At 41.4% G+C, this 19,874-nt stretch overlaps 1 protein-coding gene and 2 long non-coding RNA genes across 3 annotated transcripts; 1 reads left to right on the top strand and 2 right to left on the bottom strand.

Moving 5' to 3' along the window:
• Positions 1-86: 86 nt before the first annotated feature.
• On the bottom strand, positions 87-16,155 carry LOC306972111. Its single transcript, XR_013793481.1, has 5 exons — positions 16,040-16,155; positions 14,076-14,129; positions 13,276-13,340; positions 13,097-13,191; positions 87-137 (listed from the first exon to the last, which is right to left on the bottom strand). It is a non-coding gene; the product is annotated as an uncharacterized lncRNA (long non-coding RNA).
• On the top strand, positions 777-4,330 carry LOC306973290. The gene is made up of 4 exons (XR_013793558.1): positions 777-872; positions 2,675-2,763; positions 3,712-3,815; positions 4,201-4,330. It is a non-coding gene; the product is annotated as an uncharacterized lncRNA (long non-coding RNA).
• On the bottom strand, positions 7,303-11,944 carry LOC306973319 (protein NLRC3-like). The gene is made up of 2 exons (XM_079570224.1): positions 10,622-11,944; positions 7,303-8,303 (listed from the first exon to the last, which is right to left on the bottom strand). The coding sequence occupies exons 1-2, from the start codon at positions 11,828-11,830 to the stop codon at positions 8,169-8,171; spliced, it is 1,344 nt and encodes a 447-aa protein (XP_079426350.1). The 5' UTR covers positions 11,831-11,944; the 3' UTR covers positions 7,303-8,168.
• Positions 16,156-19,874: the final 3,719 nt, after the last annotated feature.

Genomic DNA, 19,874 nt, shown 5'->3' with positions numbered 1-19,874 from the left:
AAAAGCTTTATATACATGTGTGTGTATATATACACACACATATACATGTGTGTATATATATATATACCTTTGGAGAAATCACTCTTCAGCTGATGTTAGAACCTCTTGCTTTAAGGACGTCTGTGCTGCTTCTCTCCCTTTAAACACAAACACATGTACGGATGTAACTTTCTGAAGGACAGGTGTGGAGTAAATTAAACAAAAATAATTGATACGGGTGATAATAACTATTATCAGATAATTGTGAAATCAAACTGTAAAGGGCTATGTAGGGCTTTGTAGCTAAATCAGCTGCAGACCATATTTTCTCTTTGGAGAGCAATAGTTATAAATAAATAAATAGCTATAAATAGTCTGTGACCATGTGCAGTAACTCACCTGTTAGCACATGTTGATTTGGTGCGGTCAGCAGAGGGCGCTGTTTCTAATGTGTCTCTGATGTTTGGGGTCCTTCATTTTCAGTGATAAACAGAGCTAAAAAAGGAAACAAAATATGTCAAAAGTATTTAAAATGTAATGAGTTTAGTCATCAGCCTGGATGAGGAAGTGTTTCTTAGGGAACAGAAACATTGTGACATGAGACTGCTTTCCTCACAGTGACTTATACTTCTCAAATTTACTTCTCTTACTTCTCTAAATATGTTCTGGAAACCATCATAAATAAATGAATCAACAAAAAAAGTGTGAACACTATGAGTTTATTTTGTTTTTCATTGATCAGCTCCTCCCCCTTGCACAAGATCCATGCATACAATATATGTCACTTCAGACCAGATCTCTGTGGCAGAACTGATCTAAACACTGATCTTAACGCATCTTCCCCCGTTTGTTTTCACAACTTTGGCACTTTTTGTTTTTTGGCAGAAACAGTGGTGAGTTTATACATTTGTACATGAATGCATACAAAATAATAGCATTTAAAGGAAATGGATTGGAACCAAGTGCTGAACACAAAAAATGTAAATTTGTCTGTAAAATTGTTCAATGACTTATTTCTTTCAGATAAACATGTGGCGCTCAGAAAATGTACAGTTAATAAGCAAATAGGCAAAAAAGGCCCCGTGGATTGACAAGGAGCTTAAGCCGGCTATGGTGCACAGAGACAACTTGAAAAAGGAAGCATGTGTTCTCAAGACATGTGAGAAGTGGAAAACCTATTGTATTGAGAGGAATAAAGTGACTAAATGAAACAGAAAAAAGAAACAAATTTATTATAGAAATAAGACAGAGAATAGCAGAAATGATGGCAAACAACTTTGGAATACTTTGAACGAGTTAATGTGTAGGAGCAAAACCAATTTATCATCATTTATAGAAGTGAACGGTGGATTTCTGACAAAAGGAAAAGATATTGCATATATGCACATTGCATTGCACATTTTAGTAAATATTATGGTGGTAAAATTGACAATCTGAGGCAAGACAATACAAATTCAGGGTATTTTGGCACTTCATCTAAAATAATCAAAGATTTAATTAAAAAACAAAATTGTAATTTCACATTTAATCTGTTCAGCAGAAGTTGAAAAGTCTCTATTCACACGAGATGTCAACAAACCATCAGGAATGGATGAGGTGGAAGGTCGATTGCTTAAACTTGCTGCGAATAAAATAGCTTCTCTCATTTTCAACCAAAGAGCAGGGAATGTTTCCTCAAATGTGGAAATCGGCCAAAATACTTCCACTCACAAAAAGTAGAAATGTCAGTCTAACTGCTGTTAACAGTAGAGCCATTAGCATTCTTCTGGCGCTCAGCAAATTATTGGAAAGTGTTGTTTTAAACAGATTTTTTATTATTTAAATATAAATGATTAAGGCTGACAGTCCATTTTCAAAATATTCAAATTTTCTGAGATTTTTAAGAGTTTTTACAAACTGAGCCATAATAATCAACATGATAACAAATAAAGGCTACACATATGTCACTTTGCATGTAATGAGTCTATATCATATATTAGTTTCACAATTCAAGAAGAACAGAAGTAAATGCATTTTTTCATGATATTATAATTATATGACGAGCACCTGTACACTGTAACAAATTTCTGTAGTTTCTAAAGTATTTTTATTTACATTAAGTAATTGGTTTTATAAATGACATGGTATACTTGTATTTTGCAATGCATTATGGGCACAGCTTCCACAGAATAAGCAATAAGATGTCTTTCATTTAGCCTACATTAAAACCATGTCTGTTGGCTAGCACTAATCTTGATTCTTTGTATTTTAAACCCAATTCGAAATAAAGGTCAATTAATTTCCCCCTTTCATGCTCCACAGTGTGTGGAGGATGAGAACGCACACTTTTCTCACTAGTTCACCCGGGTTCTCCCTTATGGATGGGGTCCCTGTGTGATTCTTTCTTATTTTCATGACATTGTTTTTTCTTGCTATTTGACGTTTTGTTTATTACATTACAACATCTATTACAATGACCTAAAAACAAATGTCACTTTAATACTTGACTATTTTGGGTTATTCAAAGATTGACCCTTTTTCTCTCAGCACCTGTCTTTATACATCAGTCCTTATCATCACAATGTAAATTTACAGACCTCAACAGAAAACAAATGTTTCAGACGTGGGCAGTGTTCCAGAGCTGTGTAGATGGTTTTGGCCGTCCAGTGTTTGAAAAGACTGTGATTCTAGTTGTTTTGTTTGTTTTTGTCTGCAGTACATTGTGAAGATGAAGGGTAAAGAGCACTTCCAGATGGACTTAAGTGGAACTGCTACAGACGCCTCAGCTCCCCTCACTGACACCAGGTCTGACACGGGCAACTTTTATCTGTTTTTAATCAGACATTCATCCGCAAACATATTCATATTGTTCATACGAATATTTTTATATTTTGGTCAAGTGACAATGTTATGAAACAAGTTTGATTTTCCTTTTTTCTAAAACATTTGTGACGAAGGTCGGAGCATCCTGAGGTGATAAAAGTAATTTCTGACGAGTTGTTTCGAGTGTTTCTCCAAAGCCATGGCCTGATCAAACACAAACCCAGGTTTCTGAGATGCCGAGGAGCTGTTTGATCAGCGGGATCTCATGGTCCGGAGCAAAGATCAGTGTTTCAGTGTTGTTTGCAATTACCTGTAAGTTAGTGTTGAGGCTGTTTTTGATGAAGGACACACACTTTAAGAACAATGACAAAAGATAATATAAAATGATATGACACATCTTTAGAACAACCGATCATTTGACCAAAGCGGCAAAAGGCACAGTAAAAAAGTTTAAGTACAAAAGAAGTATTATATTTATATATAGAAAAAACCTCTTCCTCACCCTCTGCGGGCGGTCTCTCTTTCTCCTCCTGCTCGGGTCCTCTAACAGAGGCCTGGGAGCTTGAGGGTTCTGCGCAGTATCTTTGCTGTTCCTAGAACTGCACTTTTCTGGACCGAGATGTCTGATGTATTTCCTGGGATCTGCTGGAGCCACTCCTCCAGTTTGGGGGTCACTGCCCCGAGTGCCCCAACGACCACGGGCACCACTGATACCTTCACCCTCCAGGCTTTCTCCAGCTCTCCTCTGAGCCCCTGGTATTTCTCTAGTTTCTCGTGTTCCTTAAACCTGATGTTGAAGTCACTTGGTATTGCTATGTCGACCACAGCGGCTTTCCTCTGCTCTTTGTCCACCACCACAATATTCGCCTGGTAATGCGCCTCATCTTCTGTCGTTATCTGTCGTTACCTAATCTTCTTGTTCTTCAAAAGGAGCCGAGTTTTATCAGACCCAGAAAGATGTGAGAGCAGTAAACTCGTGCGGAAGAGGGCCTCCTCAATGCCTCTGCGCAAGGATTTCACACAATCCACTAAAGGTAAAGTACATATAGGCTATAGCGAGTCGGGACCTACTGCATCCATATGGGGCTTTGTGGGGAAATATCCCGAAGGAAAATCCAGAAATGTTTTTATGTTGATAAGTGCATACTGGCTTAAAGGAACAGGCCACACTTTTTCCAAACTGAGATGTGTTCTTACCTGAGCTTAGATGAGTTGATGCTTACCTGTGGTATGGTAATAGGACAAATATGAAAGAAAACAAAATAAATAATTCTGTGGTCGTGAGAAGGGCACTTAAAAGGCACAGGGCAAAGGGGCAGGTGCTTGTGCACCACCTGGGCTCTACCTGTGCATGTCCCTGATCTATTGCGCTCTAAAAGGAATACTCCATTAAAACTGACCACTTGTGTCTCTTTGCAGTTGTCTTGTTCGGCTCAGGTGGACAGAGCAGAAATGAAGGTGCAGGAGCCTCTGTCTGGACATAAAGAAGACCCCAAACTCTGGCATTAATGGAGGCATGATGCTTTTTAAATGATTAACTGGCTGGGCCATATCATAGGCTATCATATTGTGCATTCTGCTCCGCTTCACTGTGGAGTCCCCCAGGGATCAATCCTGGGACCCATTCTTTTTGCTTTATACCTCCTCCCACTTGGAGAGGTTTTTAAGAAGCATGGCATGTCTTACCACTTCTACGCAGATGACCGTCAAATTTACATGCCCATTGCCAAGAATGACCACAGCCCCCTGACACCCCTGCTCGACTGTCTAGGTGACTGTCTTGGTTAGCCCAGAATTTCTTAAAACTGAATGAGGGAAAAACAGAAATCATGACATTTGGATCTACCTCACGGACTTGGGATCACTAGAAAATTAGTTGCGTCCCAAAGTCACCAGCCTTGTCCTCATTGCTTCGAAAGTATATCACAGGCGGCACAGTGGTTAGAGCTCCTGCTTCACAGCTAGAAGGTCTGGGTTCAATCCCTGGCTGGAGGAGGCCTTTCTGTGTGGAGTTTGCTTATTCTCCCTGTGTCTGCGTATGCGTAAGTTTCCTCCGGGTACTCCGGTGTTCCTTACTGCGAAATGCATGTACAATAGGTCAGGCTTAATAACTTGGATAAAATACAACCTCAACCAATTTGAAGAATATTCTCATTTAAATGTCATTTCCAACAGCAAAAATGTCTGCCCCACATCACATACTGTCTGGTGTCTATACCCATCTGGTCATTGGCTTCAGCTACATCACTAAAACCACTGGAATCTAAACTTTGGACAAAAAAAATAATAATTTTCACCACTGTCCAATATTACAAAAATACAAATAACTCAGAAAACACCGTTAAATATTTGAATCTGTGCCTGATCTACAAAGTTATTAACGGACCATCATCAACCATTCACAGCAGAACCAGGGCCAAAGTCGACTGTGTCAAAGTTATTTTGGGCAAACTTCATTCTCTGTCCGAGCGTCTAACGATTGGAATCTCAAACCCACTACAATCAGAAACATGAACACATAGCACACATGTAAAATACATCTGAAACAATATCTCATTTATAATCAGATATGTGAGCATGAGCACACATAGACTGCCCCCTGCTGGCCTCTTGCCCTGTGTATTATGCCTGAATGAGGTTGAATGTGACTGTGGGTTTGCTGGTCGACCGTCTTGTACATATTTATCTTTTTTTTTATTGTATTGTATTAAATGATGGTGCAAATGTTATACGGCTTAATTTTATTCATGATTTTAGGATTTTGGACTGTAACACCTGTCCTGGGACTACAGATGACTGAAATGTTCATGAAAATGCGCTGTCCCTAAATAAATAAAGAGTATATATAAAGTATAACCGTGACATTATTGAATCATTTATAACAATTTTATTTTTTAGCAGCGCAACGTCAAGGGAGGGAAATAGATTGAAAAATTTAACATTTTAGGTTATTTTACCGCTTCAGGTTAATTTCATTAATTTTATATTAAGTGCTGAATAAAAACCTTTAAAAACAAATAAGCAAACACAGCACAACAAAGTTTAGAACACAGTGCCTTTTAATATTATTGAGGTCAAATCTCCATGGGGACAAACCACCCTCGATCCACCACAAACTAATGCTAATGCTAACACTAGAGCAAAATGTGCCTCCGAAAAAAAACAAAGAAAACAGAAAATAACGCACCTTCTGCCTTTGTTCTGTTGGTACAAAACACAAATCGTTCACAATTCTTTGCATGCTTCTTTATTATAGGAGACAGACATGTATCTGCTGCCCTCGTGTGGAGGGCATGAGTATTACACTGGGCGTAGGTGCGTGTGCGGGCGGGTATAGAGGTGTGAAAGGTGCAGGGGGTGAAGGAGAGGGGCTGGTTGGGTCGCAATAATTTTTGTTGACCGCTATTGCTTTATCAAGGTTTCTTACTTTTGTCAATCCAGTATTCATCTTATGAATATATTCTTGCCCTCAGTGTCCACAGCCAAACCGCTGTGGTAGCTGCATGTTGTGATTAATAAATCATTGAAACGACTCCTGGATCCAGCATCTCTGTATAGCATATAGCGCGTTACACAAATCTACAGGACCCAATCGTACCCCTCAGCGGCGTTAAGGAAAAGGTAAACTACTAAGAAAATCTCCATGACATTTATACTAATATATACTTAATTATATATATACTTAAAGGGATAGGCCACCGTTTTTACATACTAAGATATGTTCTTACCTCACTTTAGACGTGTTAATATATCTCCGTCTGGTCTTTGTCCGTGCGCTCTGTCACGCAAACGGAGCACATACGCAGCCTCTCCCACATGTCACATAGCTCCGAAAAAGCTCACGATAGAAGCTACCAAGCTCTTCCACGTGTTCCCTATTTAAATAAAGTTACGTGAAGTGTTTTCATGCGAAGTATATTTACCCAGAAATGTAGCATGTCGATTTTATAAGCAAATAAAAGGGGGACTATATTGTGAGGCGTAATGATACGAGGAGTAAAACGTCCGCGCAGTAACTCCTAAAGGTTATTGACGGAAGTGAGCGGGGGAAGTCTTTAGGAGTTACTACGCGGACGCTGTGCTCCTCGTATCATTACGCCTCACAATATAGTCCCCCTTTTTATTTGCTTTTAAAAATCGACATGCTACATTTCTGTGTAAATATACTTCGCATGAAAACACTTCACGTAACTTTATTTAAATAGGGAACACGTGGAAGAGCTTGGTAGCTTCTATCGTGAGCTTTTTCGGAGCTATGTGACATGTGGGAGAGGCTGCGTATGTGCTCCGTTTGCGTGACAGAGCGCGCGGACAAAGACCAGACGGGTAAATATTAACTCGACTAAAGTGAGCTAAGAACATATCTTAGTATGTAAAAACGGTGGCCTATTCCTTTAAAGGGACTATACAGAGTTTAAAAATGTTAAAATCATGTATTTTCCTTCATGTTCCAATGTGTAGAATGAGCCCAGACATATTCACCACAAGCTAAATATAGAAGGTGCAGTTACACATAAGACCTGAGGTGGCAGTAGTGAGAATAAAATGGCCAACTTGCATCTACTTGTATTGTGTATGCAATCTAATGCAATCTACCAAAGAGTATGTGGCTCCAAGGCATTAACAACAACAAAAAAACTTATTTTCACACCAGAAATCTTACTACACACAATGTGGTTCAGACAGTTCTTGTTTTTCACAGACAGGCCATCAAAACCAGCAAATAAAAGAAAAGGTTAAGACACTTTCAATAAAAGAATTATAAAAATTACTTAAAATATTCATTAAAAGAGTTCAGTTTCCTCATCAGGTGAACTCGCTGCTGTCCATGTTTGACAATTTGCTCTGTGTTTTTATCAAATCGTAGGAAGGAATCAAAAACAGTTCCCTAGTATTTAAAAGAGTCGACCTTTTCCACCTCTTCCCCCGTGGATAAAGCTCGGTTTGGGGCTCTCTGGATTCCTCCTAAAGTCAACAACAAGCTCTTTAGTTTTTATCACATCCAAGTCCAGAAAGTTGTCATCGCACCACTGGATGAAAGCAGGCAGAGCTGGGCCGTGGTCAGAGTCTGCTCTGTGCAAAAGGGTCAATAGTGCATCATCGGAGAACTTAATAATGTAACTGCTCTAGTTATGGACATCTCCTCCAGCTGTTCTGGGGGGACCCCGAGGCAACACCAGGCCTCAGAGACATATCAAGCATGTCCTGGATCTTCCACGAAGCCTCCTCCCAATAGGACATGCCTGGAACACCTCCCGAGGGAGGCGACCAGGATTTAGTTGGTATGGTTTATATTTAGGTGCGCTCAATAGTCTGGATTTTACGGTATTTTATTCACCAGGCAAACGTTCTAATCCACACACTCTCCTTCGCGCGACCCTCTCCATTCATCCGGGCTTGGGACCGGCACAATGAGGAAACCGCCTTGTACCCCCTTGTGGCTGGATTACGTATGTTTCAGATGGAAGGCTTGGTCCGACTGTTGGTTCGTCTCGTTCTGACGGTGGAGGAGGTTCATGGATCTGAAAGACACGACGAACACTTTGAGTTCACAGACTTACAGTGGAAATATCATTTGAAGTAAAGTCTAAGTATAGGAAATACAATGGTCTTCATGCACACGAGGGTCATGTGACTGAGTGGATCCTATGGAGGCGCTGCTCTTCCCGTCTCCGTTATTTCCTTATGAGTTTGTAGCGGTGTCTTGTCCAAAAACATATAAATAGCTCAAGATTCCATGGCAGGCAGTGAGTTACTGATGGACAGTCATAGCATCGTGTTAAACCATTATTATTCACTGGAGGTTGGAGTGTTTTTGTCTTGAAGCTAACGGCTAGCAGATTTTGAAGGCGCCGCTCCAAAAAATAATTGGCCGTCTTTAGTATAAATAAGTTTTAGTTATTGAATTTTGTGTTATTTGTTTTATGATGCTACAGCCGTTGACTCTGAGATCAAAAGTCCTGCCTCAATAAACACAGACGTTTCCTGCATCAAGTGTTTATACGTTTTTAACACGTAGCCTGTGACTTCCCTTTGTCAGAGACTAAACAATTGTGTCTGAGAGGATAGAGGAAAAATGAGCAGGAGTCTGGGCTATGCAGGAGAAGTTTATTTACCATCGGTGCGGGACCCGGAGACATGAACTCGAGACATTGCGCTCGGCCGACCATTAAAGTCTGTCTATGCTTCTCTGCGACCGACCAAACTCAGACAGGTGGAATATTTATGGATTCACATCAGATCCTAATTTGACGCCATGCATGACCCAGTATGACAAATAGTGTTCCAATTTATAGCGTTTCAACGCCCTTCAGTATCTCACTGTCCGTGATGTTTTCTTTAACGATTTGTTGACTTGTGTAAGACATCGCTGATCCTTTGTGGATAGAGTGCATAGAGCCGATAGGTGAGTGATGGAGAATCCAGGACACCGGTAACTGGGATTTTTCCCACTTGAAAATTACAACTTACGACCTTAGAGCATTTCAGCTGAATAAACTCATGCAAACAAAACGGCTAATGCTACAGCAGTAGCTAATAAGATGCTACCGTTATATGGATGTTTAGATGTGTGCAGGGGCGTCGGACTGGGGGGGTTAAGGGTACTGCGCACCCAGGGCCCAGAGCAGGGTGGGGCCCTCAAAAATGCTGCAAAAAGCGTTCTGTATTGTACTTTCTATAGTTTACTCATAATTGATGCTATAAGAACTGAACACAACTGGGCTAAAATACAATGGTTGCTACACAGAATTTTGCACAAACAACAATGACTGATAATATCTCAGGGCCCTGACACCCCTTTAAAAATGTGCCAAATGGTTCAGCCCACACAGGTGTTCAGCCCCGTGCGCTTCAACTCTGCAGTGACTTGATGAGGTGGATTCTGTAATGTACAATAAGACTGTGAAGTAACGCCGACTGTAACAAGTGAATTTCTCCTTTGTGAGATTAATAAAGGTTTATCTTATCTTATCTAACCAAGATAGTTTGTACCCAGGGCCCAGAATTTGGTGCTATGCCCCTGGATGTGTGATCACTGATTCAGCGGTTTTGTTACTTGTTCATCATTAGCTGCACTTCTCCACCTGGGGCGCCATTGGTGCCTTCATATTGTATCTGTATAATAACCAGTTCATTTTTCCAAGTTGAAGGTCAGAAATTTACCAATTGCAAGTTGCCTGGACCAGAGTATCAGAAAAAAAAGCCTTGGAACGTAAAACTGATGATAAAACATTACTTGAATTGCCTACTGTAAGCATTAGCCGTGCTTTTTACATATTAATTGACTTAAAAATGAAACGGCCAGAAATTGCGATTTTCTTGTGTGGAATGATCCCAGTTTCCAGTTGTCTGGACCGCGGCAGAAGAAGAAGAAAAAGAAGAAGAAGATCTTTATTTATATAGCGCCTTTCACAGACATAGTCACAAAGCGCTTTACATGAGACAGTTATACATTCACTCCATACTCGGTGGTGGTAAACTACATTTGTAGCTTCAGTTTCCCCTGGGGGAGACTGACAGAAGTGCTGTCGCGTCTGCACACGTCTGCGCCAACGGTCCCTCTGACACCACCACACATTCACTCACACACATCATTCATCCTGGCCTATTGAAGGACAGCTCTTTGTTCATATGTGTCTTGGAGCACTCTCTGGTGGCAGCAGGAGGATTAGCTGAACTGAAAATGAGATACATGCCACCATATGTACCCAGCAGAATTCAAAAGTATGATAAGTACTAACCTACTATTTCGAAGACAGAACAATATTAAAAAATGGTTAAAAGCTAAAAACAGTGCATTATGATGCCTGCTGTAAGTGCCCCTCTCCCCATGCTTCACCTGCACAGCTCTGAGCAGCAGCTGATCTTGTCTTGGAGTCTGTGTGAGAGCTTCATCGCTGACGTCATTATGTGTGTTCATCTGTGTGAGCAGAGACGCACTGGAGTCCATGGACAGCTCCAGCAGAACCTGCAGGGACAGGGGGTGGTCCCTCAGAGCTCCAGGCAGGTCCTCCCTGTCTCCACAGAGGGACGTGTGGACGAACAGCGCAGCCAGAAACTCCTGCACGGACAGATGGACAAAGCTGAAGCTCCAGTGTCCCCCACAGCCGTCCTCTCTGAACACCTGAGTGCACAGGCCCGAGTAAACCAGCGCCTCTCGGACCTCAGCACCACACGCCCTCACATGGTCCTCATGGAACAGCAGCTCTTCTCTCTGCAGCAGCTGATGAGCCAGTTTGGACAGAGCCTGGATCACTGTGGAGACTCTGCTGTGGTGGAGGCCGTATTTGTGCTGCATGTTGGTCATGTGACACGAGAGGAAGTGGAGGAACATCTGAGTCATGGAGCTGGTGTCACAGTCTGAGGCTGCGATGGAGCAGAACAGTGGGAGGAGGCACATGCTCTGGAGAGGAGCGCAGGAGCGGACTTTGGCTAAGACTCTTCGGGCCTGGTCCTCATCCTGGATGTTCTGGAGGAAGTAGTCCTCCTGCTGACGGCTGCTGAAGCCTCGGACCTCGCTCACTCGGTGGATCAGTGTGGGAGGGATGGAGCGGGCGGCCGCGGGGCGACAAGTGATCCATAGCTGGGCGTCAGGCAGAAGGTTCCCCAATATCAGGTTGGTCAGTAAGGCGCCCACTGGCATCGGAGCTTCAGCGTCACAGCATTTGTGCTTAGTGGAGAAGTCCAGGGGCAGCCTGCACTGGTCCAGCCCGTCCAGAATGAAGAGCAGTCTGTAGTGGGACAGGTCTTTGAGGCCGGACTCTCTCAGCCCGGGGCAGAAGGTCTGCAGGAGCTCCATCAGACTCCAGCTCTCCTGCTGGAGGAGGTTGAGCTGTGAGAAAGGCAGAGGGCAGAGCAGCTGGATGTGCTGCAGAGCCCTGTCCTCACACCAGTCCACGATGCTCCTCTGAACCAGGACACTTTTCCCCACACCGCCGGGTCCCAAGGTGAGGACCGTCCGGACAGAAGCACCTCTGCCTGGACTGAGAAGATCTGTGCAGTCGATGAAAGACTGTGGAGACTTCTGTTTGGTCAAAGTCTGTTCCATCTGATGGAGATCTCCCCTCAAGCCTTCAGTCAGATACACTCTGGTGCTCTGTGGCCTCAGACGTTCAATAAGAGGCTCATATTTCCGCTTCAGTGATAGCTTTAACTTTCTCAGGGACTCACTGCCTAAAAACAGAGAAAAACACTTTCAACAAAGTTCTAAACCCGCTTATGAGCTCAAAAGGTCTCTTTGCTGTTTTATTGCACCTCCACACTTCAAATGCACTCCAGTAAACACATTTAATTACTATGGTTTGTTTATGCAGGGCAGGGGGAGTTCATGCCTATGACAGGTTAAGTACGTAGCATGTGTTTTTACAGGTTAGAGAAGTACAATCATAAGTCTAGCCTGGATTTACCAACTTCTTGTTCGGTGATAAAGGCTTTTCTTAAAAGTACTTACTCGGCTCTAGAAAGAGATCAACTTCAAACATAAGAACTGGCATTAGTCCAGCCTCCTGCAAAACAAAACGTTAAGAGTTGTATTATTACTGATTGATTTTTGAAATTTGTTGGATTTTTTCCAAGGCTGATTTATTGAACATTGAACTCTAAAGTCTAAAATCCAAACGTGTCAACAAAACACAGCTACAGTTTTAGTAAATTGTGTTCATTTTAACACCTGAAATAGCCGATTTAGAAAAACTAAAAAACTAAATGGTGAAAAACTTGGAATACATGTTTTTCATGTCAGTAATCTGCAGGAAAAGTTAAACATTGATGTCTCTAAATGATTTCCCCTGAACAAGAACGACACAGCATGCATTGGTACAAAGTTTCTTACCTTCGGCGTGTGGAGAGAGTCCGGGGGGCTGTTTGGATATTCACAGCTGCAAACAAAGCATTTACATTTTAGTGTCTAAAACTGAAAAGTATTATCGGTATATTCAGTATCTGTCAGTAATATATAAACTTGTGTATATACATATCAGTAAATATTATGAAGTATTTGTCTCACCTGTTCTTCCATGAGTCAGTACTGAAGCACAGGGGTTGACCTCTGGACTGGTCACTCCTCAGAGACAAACAGCTGATGGACGAGACTCCTGCTTTACAGATGTCTGTGCTGCTGATTCATGTTTCAGCCGTGACATAAATGATGAGAAACAAAAGATTAAATGATGTGACATGAGTTACTTTTTTCTTTAAACGATAACTGCTTGATGTGGGATAAATCTCTCCCTCTTTGGACAATAATGTGTAATAAATACATAAAAAGAATAAATAAATACATAAATGAAGTCTGTAACCGTGTGCAGTAACTCACCTGTTACATGTTGATTTGGTGTGGTCAGCAGAGGGCGCTGTTTCTGATGTGTCGCTCTGATGTTTGGGGTCCTTCATTTTCAGTGATAGACAGAGCTAAAAAAGGAAGCAAAATATGTCAAATGTATCTAAAATGTAATGAGTTTAGTGAATAGTCTGAAGCTGAGGAGCTGACTGTACCTGAGAGCAGAGCACGAGGACAGAGAGGGACTTGGCGGCTGTTACAGCAGGACCGGGGGCAGCACCTGCCAACGCAAAACAACACTGTCACACTTTGCTCCCACCAAACTCCCAACCCAAGCTCAGAGAGAAAGATATTCATTTGGTTAGATGAAACCGCTGCTCACACTAATGCCTCGTGGGAAAAGTACTTTCAGAGAAACAGAAACAGTGTGACATGACACTGCTTTGGTCACAATGCCTTTGCACTTCCCAAATATACTTCTCTAAAGAAACCCTCATAAATAAATAAGCCATAAATGTGCTTTAATAATGCCGGGGTTATACAAGTCCATATGACAGATCATAAATTCTTTAAAAATGTATTAAAATATAAAATTGCAGTTTTGATGTAACTCAAGAAAGCATTTTAAACTAGCGGTTATCAACAGGTGGGTGAGGTGGAGGTCTTTTGGGCCACAGGATTAATTAATCAATCATTTTTGACCATTTTTGATAGTCCAGTATATTCTTAAATATTATGAGATAAGATGATGATGATCTTATTGTCAATTGTCATATTGAAATGATAACATTCTAACCCACCCTGGCGATTCATTATTCCACATTCAAGTTTATTTTGTGAATTCTGTAAAAAAAAAAAAGGGCAACACTTGCTTGATCTGCTTCTTCCTGCCCTCATGTGGTCAAACACTGTGCCGTTGGTATGGTCACTCAGTAATACAAATGGAGGCTAATGACTGCGATGTGAGGATGATTTGTGCTTGTGTGACTACAGGGGCAGTATATAATTGATTTACCGGAGCTTTTTCTGATTCGGATTTTCTCTGGTTGCTTTTCCCCCTCCGCTGAACCTGAAACACAAAGATTGTAAACATAAATTAACCTGCTGAGTCCAGTGTAGTTTGTTTAGTACAGCCCAACATCACAGCAGGCTTGGGCGTCCACTGTCCACTTGAGCCTCATTCTCATCCACAAAGAAAGCTTTTCATAAGAACTTATATAAGACTTGACAGGGAACATTCCAAGAACAGGAGAAGCAGGTGCAGCATTCCTCAGATGTTTTAAAGGTTTTAACAAACATTCACTCACAGCATTCTGAACTAAGCACAGAAAGTCTTGTGTTTTTTAAGTTCAGCTCAAATCTGAAACAGTCTCCTGAAGATGAGAAACCGGCCTCAGCTCTGATATAGTGAAAGAGGACATGGAGTAAGAGAAGTGAGAGATGCAGAGGTTGTTTTCATGAATATTCTTGATTTGTTTCTGATCCAAAGACTTTCAATTAAAAGCATGTCTTAACTGTCCAAAGGTGTGTTCTATAATCGTGTTGCTGCATTCATTTCGTGTTGCTATTCAAAACCAACACTTAATCTGTTGACCAACTTGTTCACCTGCCTTTCGTTGTTCGTTACATTTATTTACAATAGAATAAAAGAGTTGAATAGAAGCAAACATTTGTATTTAAGTTAAGGTAAGTAAGTTCAAAGACTCATTTGCCTTTGCTCTGAAGCTCAAGGGTCTCTTTATGAAAACTCACTGCTTGTTTTTGCTCCCATATCTATATGTCCCATACAGAGATGTGACTTTGAACTGTGTGCATGTATATTTATACAGTATCCCAGATAGAGATGTGACTTTGAACTGTGTCCATTGCCTTCTTTGTTATCTTGAGATACTGCTTTGAGTACAATACGTAAAGTAACTTAAGACTTTCTCTGCTGTTGCAACTTTGGAAACTTGGAGGAAGTTTTTTAAATAACCGTTAAAAGGAAATAGATCTGTTTCTTCCTTACAGTTAACTGTCTGTGTTTGATGCCAACAATGTGGTAAATGAGCCTGGGAAGGAGCTCAAGTGTCGGGCGTTTAGCACCTGCATCTGTTTCCTGGAGAATAAACCGTGTCTTGAAAACATGCGTGTTAATTCCCACAAATATTCGACAAACTTTACATGGGATGTTTTTACTTTAAAGGGTCTATATACTATAGACGTGTGTGTTTGTAAATGTAGGTGTTTTAGCCCTGAAGCTAAACGCTAACGCTAACGTGACGCTAACAGACGTTAATATAGCGCCATGTTCTGAACACTTGACATTATTACTCACATTTTCTTTACTCCTGAAGCTAATTCTGTTTTAAAACATGAAAACAGGAAGTAGTTATTCCCCTCCACTGGCCAATAGGACGTTTTTTAAATGTTCCATGCAGAGGGAATATTCAGGCCTCAAGAATATCCTAGGCCTGGCAGACATCAAGACTGAGATGGGTGAGTGTAGGCCATAGTACCAGGTTAAAACACTAAACATTTGGAGTTCAGCGGTGGTTTAATTGTGTTTGTTGAGGAACCGAATAAAGACACTGAAAAGAGTCATGAGGGTCAGTGAAGTTTGGGGTCTCATGAGAAAGTCTCACATCTCATTCAAACGACAATGGATTCATTTGTTCATCTGACTGCTGCAAAGTGGAGTCAGTGCATACATGGGGGAGGGGGGGGGGGGGGGGGGGGGGGGGGGACTTTTAAACTTTGAAATGTTTGGTCCACTCTGTCGGTTCTTCTTTAGGTCTTTAGGTTCTGTTGGTGATTGTTATATATATGTTTGTTTTAATGAAGCAGGTTTCGCAAACCCAGCCTCTCACCCCACTGTGACCCTCCTTATCACAAGCTTCTCGGAAAAGGATGTTGCCTCACCCTGTATGCGGGGCCCCACCCTGTATGAGAAAACCCTCAGAGTGTACGCCCCGTTTGTAACTGTCTAATCGCACTTACCCTGGTGAAGAATCGCGCGTGCACAACGTCCATCACCTTCACCGCCACATTCGGACTTCTACGTTGAAACACATTTATCGGCTTCCTTCGCCTCCGTCTGGCATTAATTAAAATCTAAACGGACCAACAACAAAACGGGTCATTTTCATCTCCCAGCCAGGGACTTTCAAAGTAAAAGCTCACAGAAAGCACCCACCTCTGCTCGCGACTTCCCTGGCTCCAGGTTGGGTCGCTTTTCTCAAACACAGAGGAAGAAACTGAAGCTAAAGTAAAAAAACAAAGGAAAAATCAGAGACAATTCATAATTACTCACAATTCCTCTTTCAGACGTTTATCCGGAATAGGCCTTGTTCATTTGAGAAAGGCTCACCTGAGATGCATTTTTCTTCACAAACTGAAAGGTTTCTAGGTGATTTTAAGATGTTTTAGATTTACTTTGACTTTCTCTTTTCTCTATCATAATGAAAATGAAAATTGCCTTCACGGAGTTGCAAAGAAAAAGCAAAAGCATTGGCACTCAAACACCCGTGAACATACCGCACAGTTCAGTAGGTGTTGGAGACATCTGATGTTCTCTAAAGAAGTTCTACGTAAGTTACAAAGAGGGGCAGGAGACGCTGGATGTTTAACACATGCAGGAGACGTTTATTATATTGGTTATTCAAGTCTAACAACGCTTTCACAGAAGAGGGTTTAAATAGAAATTGTAAGAGTAGATAAGTTGACCAAGGCTCATTGATAAGTTCTTGGCAGACGGCTTCTCCCAAGGTAAACCGATAAGAGCTTGTCAGGGGCAGACAGCAAACTAAGATGGCGCCAGGCATAGATGGAGTTATTCATTAGGAAAATTAGAAAATTCTCCAACAGAGGATGTAGTAAAGTACTGGACTGAATTGTTGTACTATGTGGTTATGCTAGTTCCTCTCACCTGAAAGTTCTTCCTGCAGGTGAGCAGAACTAACTCCTTCCTTCTATTGTTTTCCAGACACAGGTGGTGTTCGGTGAAACTCCAGATGCTTCGCTGACAATGACAAATTGTCTAAAGAATTTCCCCAGAAAGTCGATCTGTGGTGTCATCTGACCCTGTACGGTGAACGGTGATGTCATGTGACCTCAGGTTGTGAGCAGGTGTGAGCAGGTTAACACCATCCTTCTGATTCTCCAAACAAACGCCCTCACACCTTCTCAATGGTAAAATGGTAAATGATCTCAACATATACAGCGCTTTTCTACCTTCATCAGGCCTAAAGCGCTTTACAGTGAGGAACCAGTCACCCATTCACTCTCTCATTCATGCACCAGTGTACCAGACACTGGAGGCGAGGTGGGGGAAGTGTCTTGCCCAAGGACACAATGATGCAATGAGACTATATGATGGGACTTGTCTGTGATTCATCCATGTCTCATCCTTCTCTGGAATAGCTTGTGCAAAGAGTGTTGAAATATAAGAGATTTTTTACACCCACACTTTTTGAATTCAATGTCAAGTGGTGAGTAACACAGTGAATTTACCTAAGTGCTGTAAAGAAGCAGAGGATCTGTACTTGAACTTGAACTATCTACTTCTACTCCACTTCATTTAGCTCCAAAGTGGGTTTGGTTCATTTTAAAAGCCGGATAACACACACTCCAGGACAGTAGGCGGCGCTGTGCAGATGTTCTGTCAAATGCCACTGACCTCACAGCAAGGAAGAGGTTTCATCCCCGTTGCCGTACAGACGGGAATTCAGGCGCAATTTCTGTATTTTATACGCCGCAAAGTGGTTTCCCATTTCCACTGATTTTCTACTTTGGGAACTTTCAAAAGCAAATGCTACTAACTGAGCGACTTTTACTTTTATTGGAGTAATCTTTCGCCTGTTTTAACTTTTATGCATCGATTTCATGTTAGCCATTAAACATCCATTAACCTTCATGAGCACAGACATGATTGAGTTCATGCGGCGCCAGGAAGAACGATTAAATCACAATCTAAAGGAAATGAGGCTTTCAGACAGACTAATGTGCATGACTTTCCTTCATTACAACATTGCTCTGTTGTGTTCTTTGCTAATGGAGGGTGTGTGTCAGCAATTTCATGGCAAATATTAGCAAAGAATATATATTAAAAATGACCTTCATGTATTAATCATTTATATTTAAAATTCTACCAAATCCATGTATAAATAAGCAATGGTTTTATTGACAAATTTGCGCTGCAGATTTGATACTTATTTAGCTTTTGGGTTTTGCATCAGTGACATTGACCAGTCAGAGAAGGTTTCACAAAGGCTAAGGATACATGCACCAAGGCACTTTGCACAGATGTTGGTTAAATTGTAGTTCAATTATTAATGATGCTTTTAAATCCAGATCACAGTCCACAACTTATAGTCGACTGAAACATGAACAGCCTAATATATGCATGTCTGTAAAGCTCTACAGACACCATGTAAGGCCATATTTGGTTTGCAGAGGATACCACAAACCAATATATTATTAGTACACAGAAGTAGAAATGACTCAAATGTGAAGAAGTACACTAAGTATAACCATGGCATTAGTGGACTGTCCGTCATTGTCCAAATATAAAGCAGTAAAAGCTCTCACAGCTCTCTATTTGGAGCTAGTCTGTTTTTATCACGCGCTTATCTGTGCAAATATTTAACCAGCGCCCTGTTCTCACGAAGCCTTTCTTTTTTTTGGCCACGGCCTGTTATTTGACTGCCCTGGAGCAATGAGCTGATGACAGGACTTGATCTGGATCGTTCATGGTTTGCAGGAGAAACTCGTGCATTGAGCATAATTCTGAAAAGTTTGCTGAAGTAGTCTTTTTAAGGCGGTGTGTAAGAACATGTTTAAGGTCATCAGCAAATATAGGATTATAAGATTATACAAACGTGAACCAACTTTGCATATGAACAAAGCCACGGGTGTGGAGCAGGGATTAAACATGAACGAACAATTTAAAGAGAAGTGGACACACCTGCACCATTCAGCATGTCCCTGCAAGCTACATAAAGAATATTGTTAGCCATGAGACCAGACATATTTAAGCTGCAAACTACCAAAATGAGTCATTCCAGTGTTTCTCAACTGCGCTGCAAGAATACAGTTCAGACGAAAATGCAATATAAAAACCATGGTCTAGAGGTTGACAGATCACAAACGTAAAAACTCCCTTTGCAATTGTTGCTTTTGTGATTGAGAAACACTGTGGTCTGTGCAGACATGGAATTTTGTTTGTTGATGTGTACATTACCAACAGACTGAACGCTGTCTGGTCTGGTTGCTAAAATTAAAGGCTTGAGTTTCTTTGAGGGACCTGATGTTTTGTGTTGAAGCTTCAAGGACGCTTCCTTAGCTTTTAATTGTGAGGTTCATGTTCCACACCCCTTCGGCACGCAAGGCCTGAACAAAGCCTCCTCTGGCTTTGTTCAGATGAGGCAGTTAGTGCAACCCAAGCTCTATTTGTGGCCTATCTTTCAGTATTTTTCATTAATTCATATTGCAAGAACAACTGAAAATATGGAAGAAGGAAGGGATCCCTCATTGTTCCAACCATAGAATTCAAGAGAATCAGCATCCTATGATCCTTTTAGCCTTAGTCTCAAATATCGCACATAAAATAAATGTCCTATAGTCAACATGCCATCATTTTATCGGACTGGATTCACCATTTGTTTGACAGATCAGACAACTGTGGGAGGCGTGTGCCAGAAAAAGGCTGAGAAGCTCAGCACTTCTCTGCAGCTGTCGAGAAATATGTTTGTTTCTCAAAGAGGTATTTCGTTTATCAAGCAGTTGTTTGACGACATGAGGTTGCTGAGTGTCTTATCCTCTGACACATGGTGAA

The sequence above is a fragment of the Gobius niger genome (genome assembly GCF_951799975.1).
Source record: "Gobius niger genome assembly, chromosome: 13".
NCBI lineage: Eukaryota > Metazoa > Chordata > Actinopteri > Gobiiformes > Gobiidae > Gobius > Gobius niger.
The sequence above is the reverse complement of the archived record's forward strand: the minus strand, read 5'-3'. Positions and strand labels throughout refer to the sequence as shown.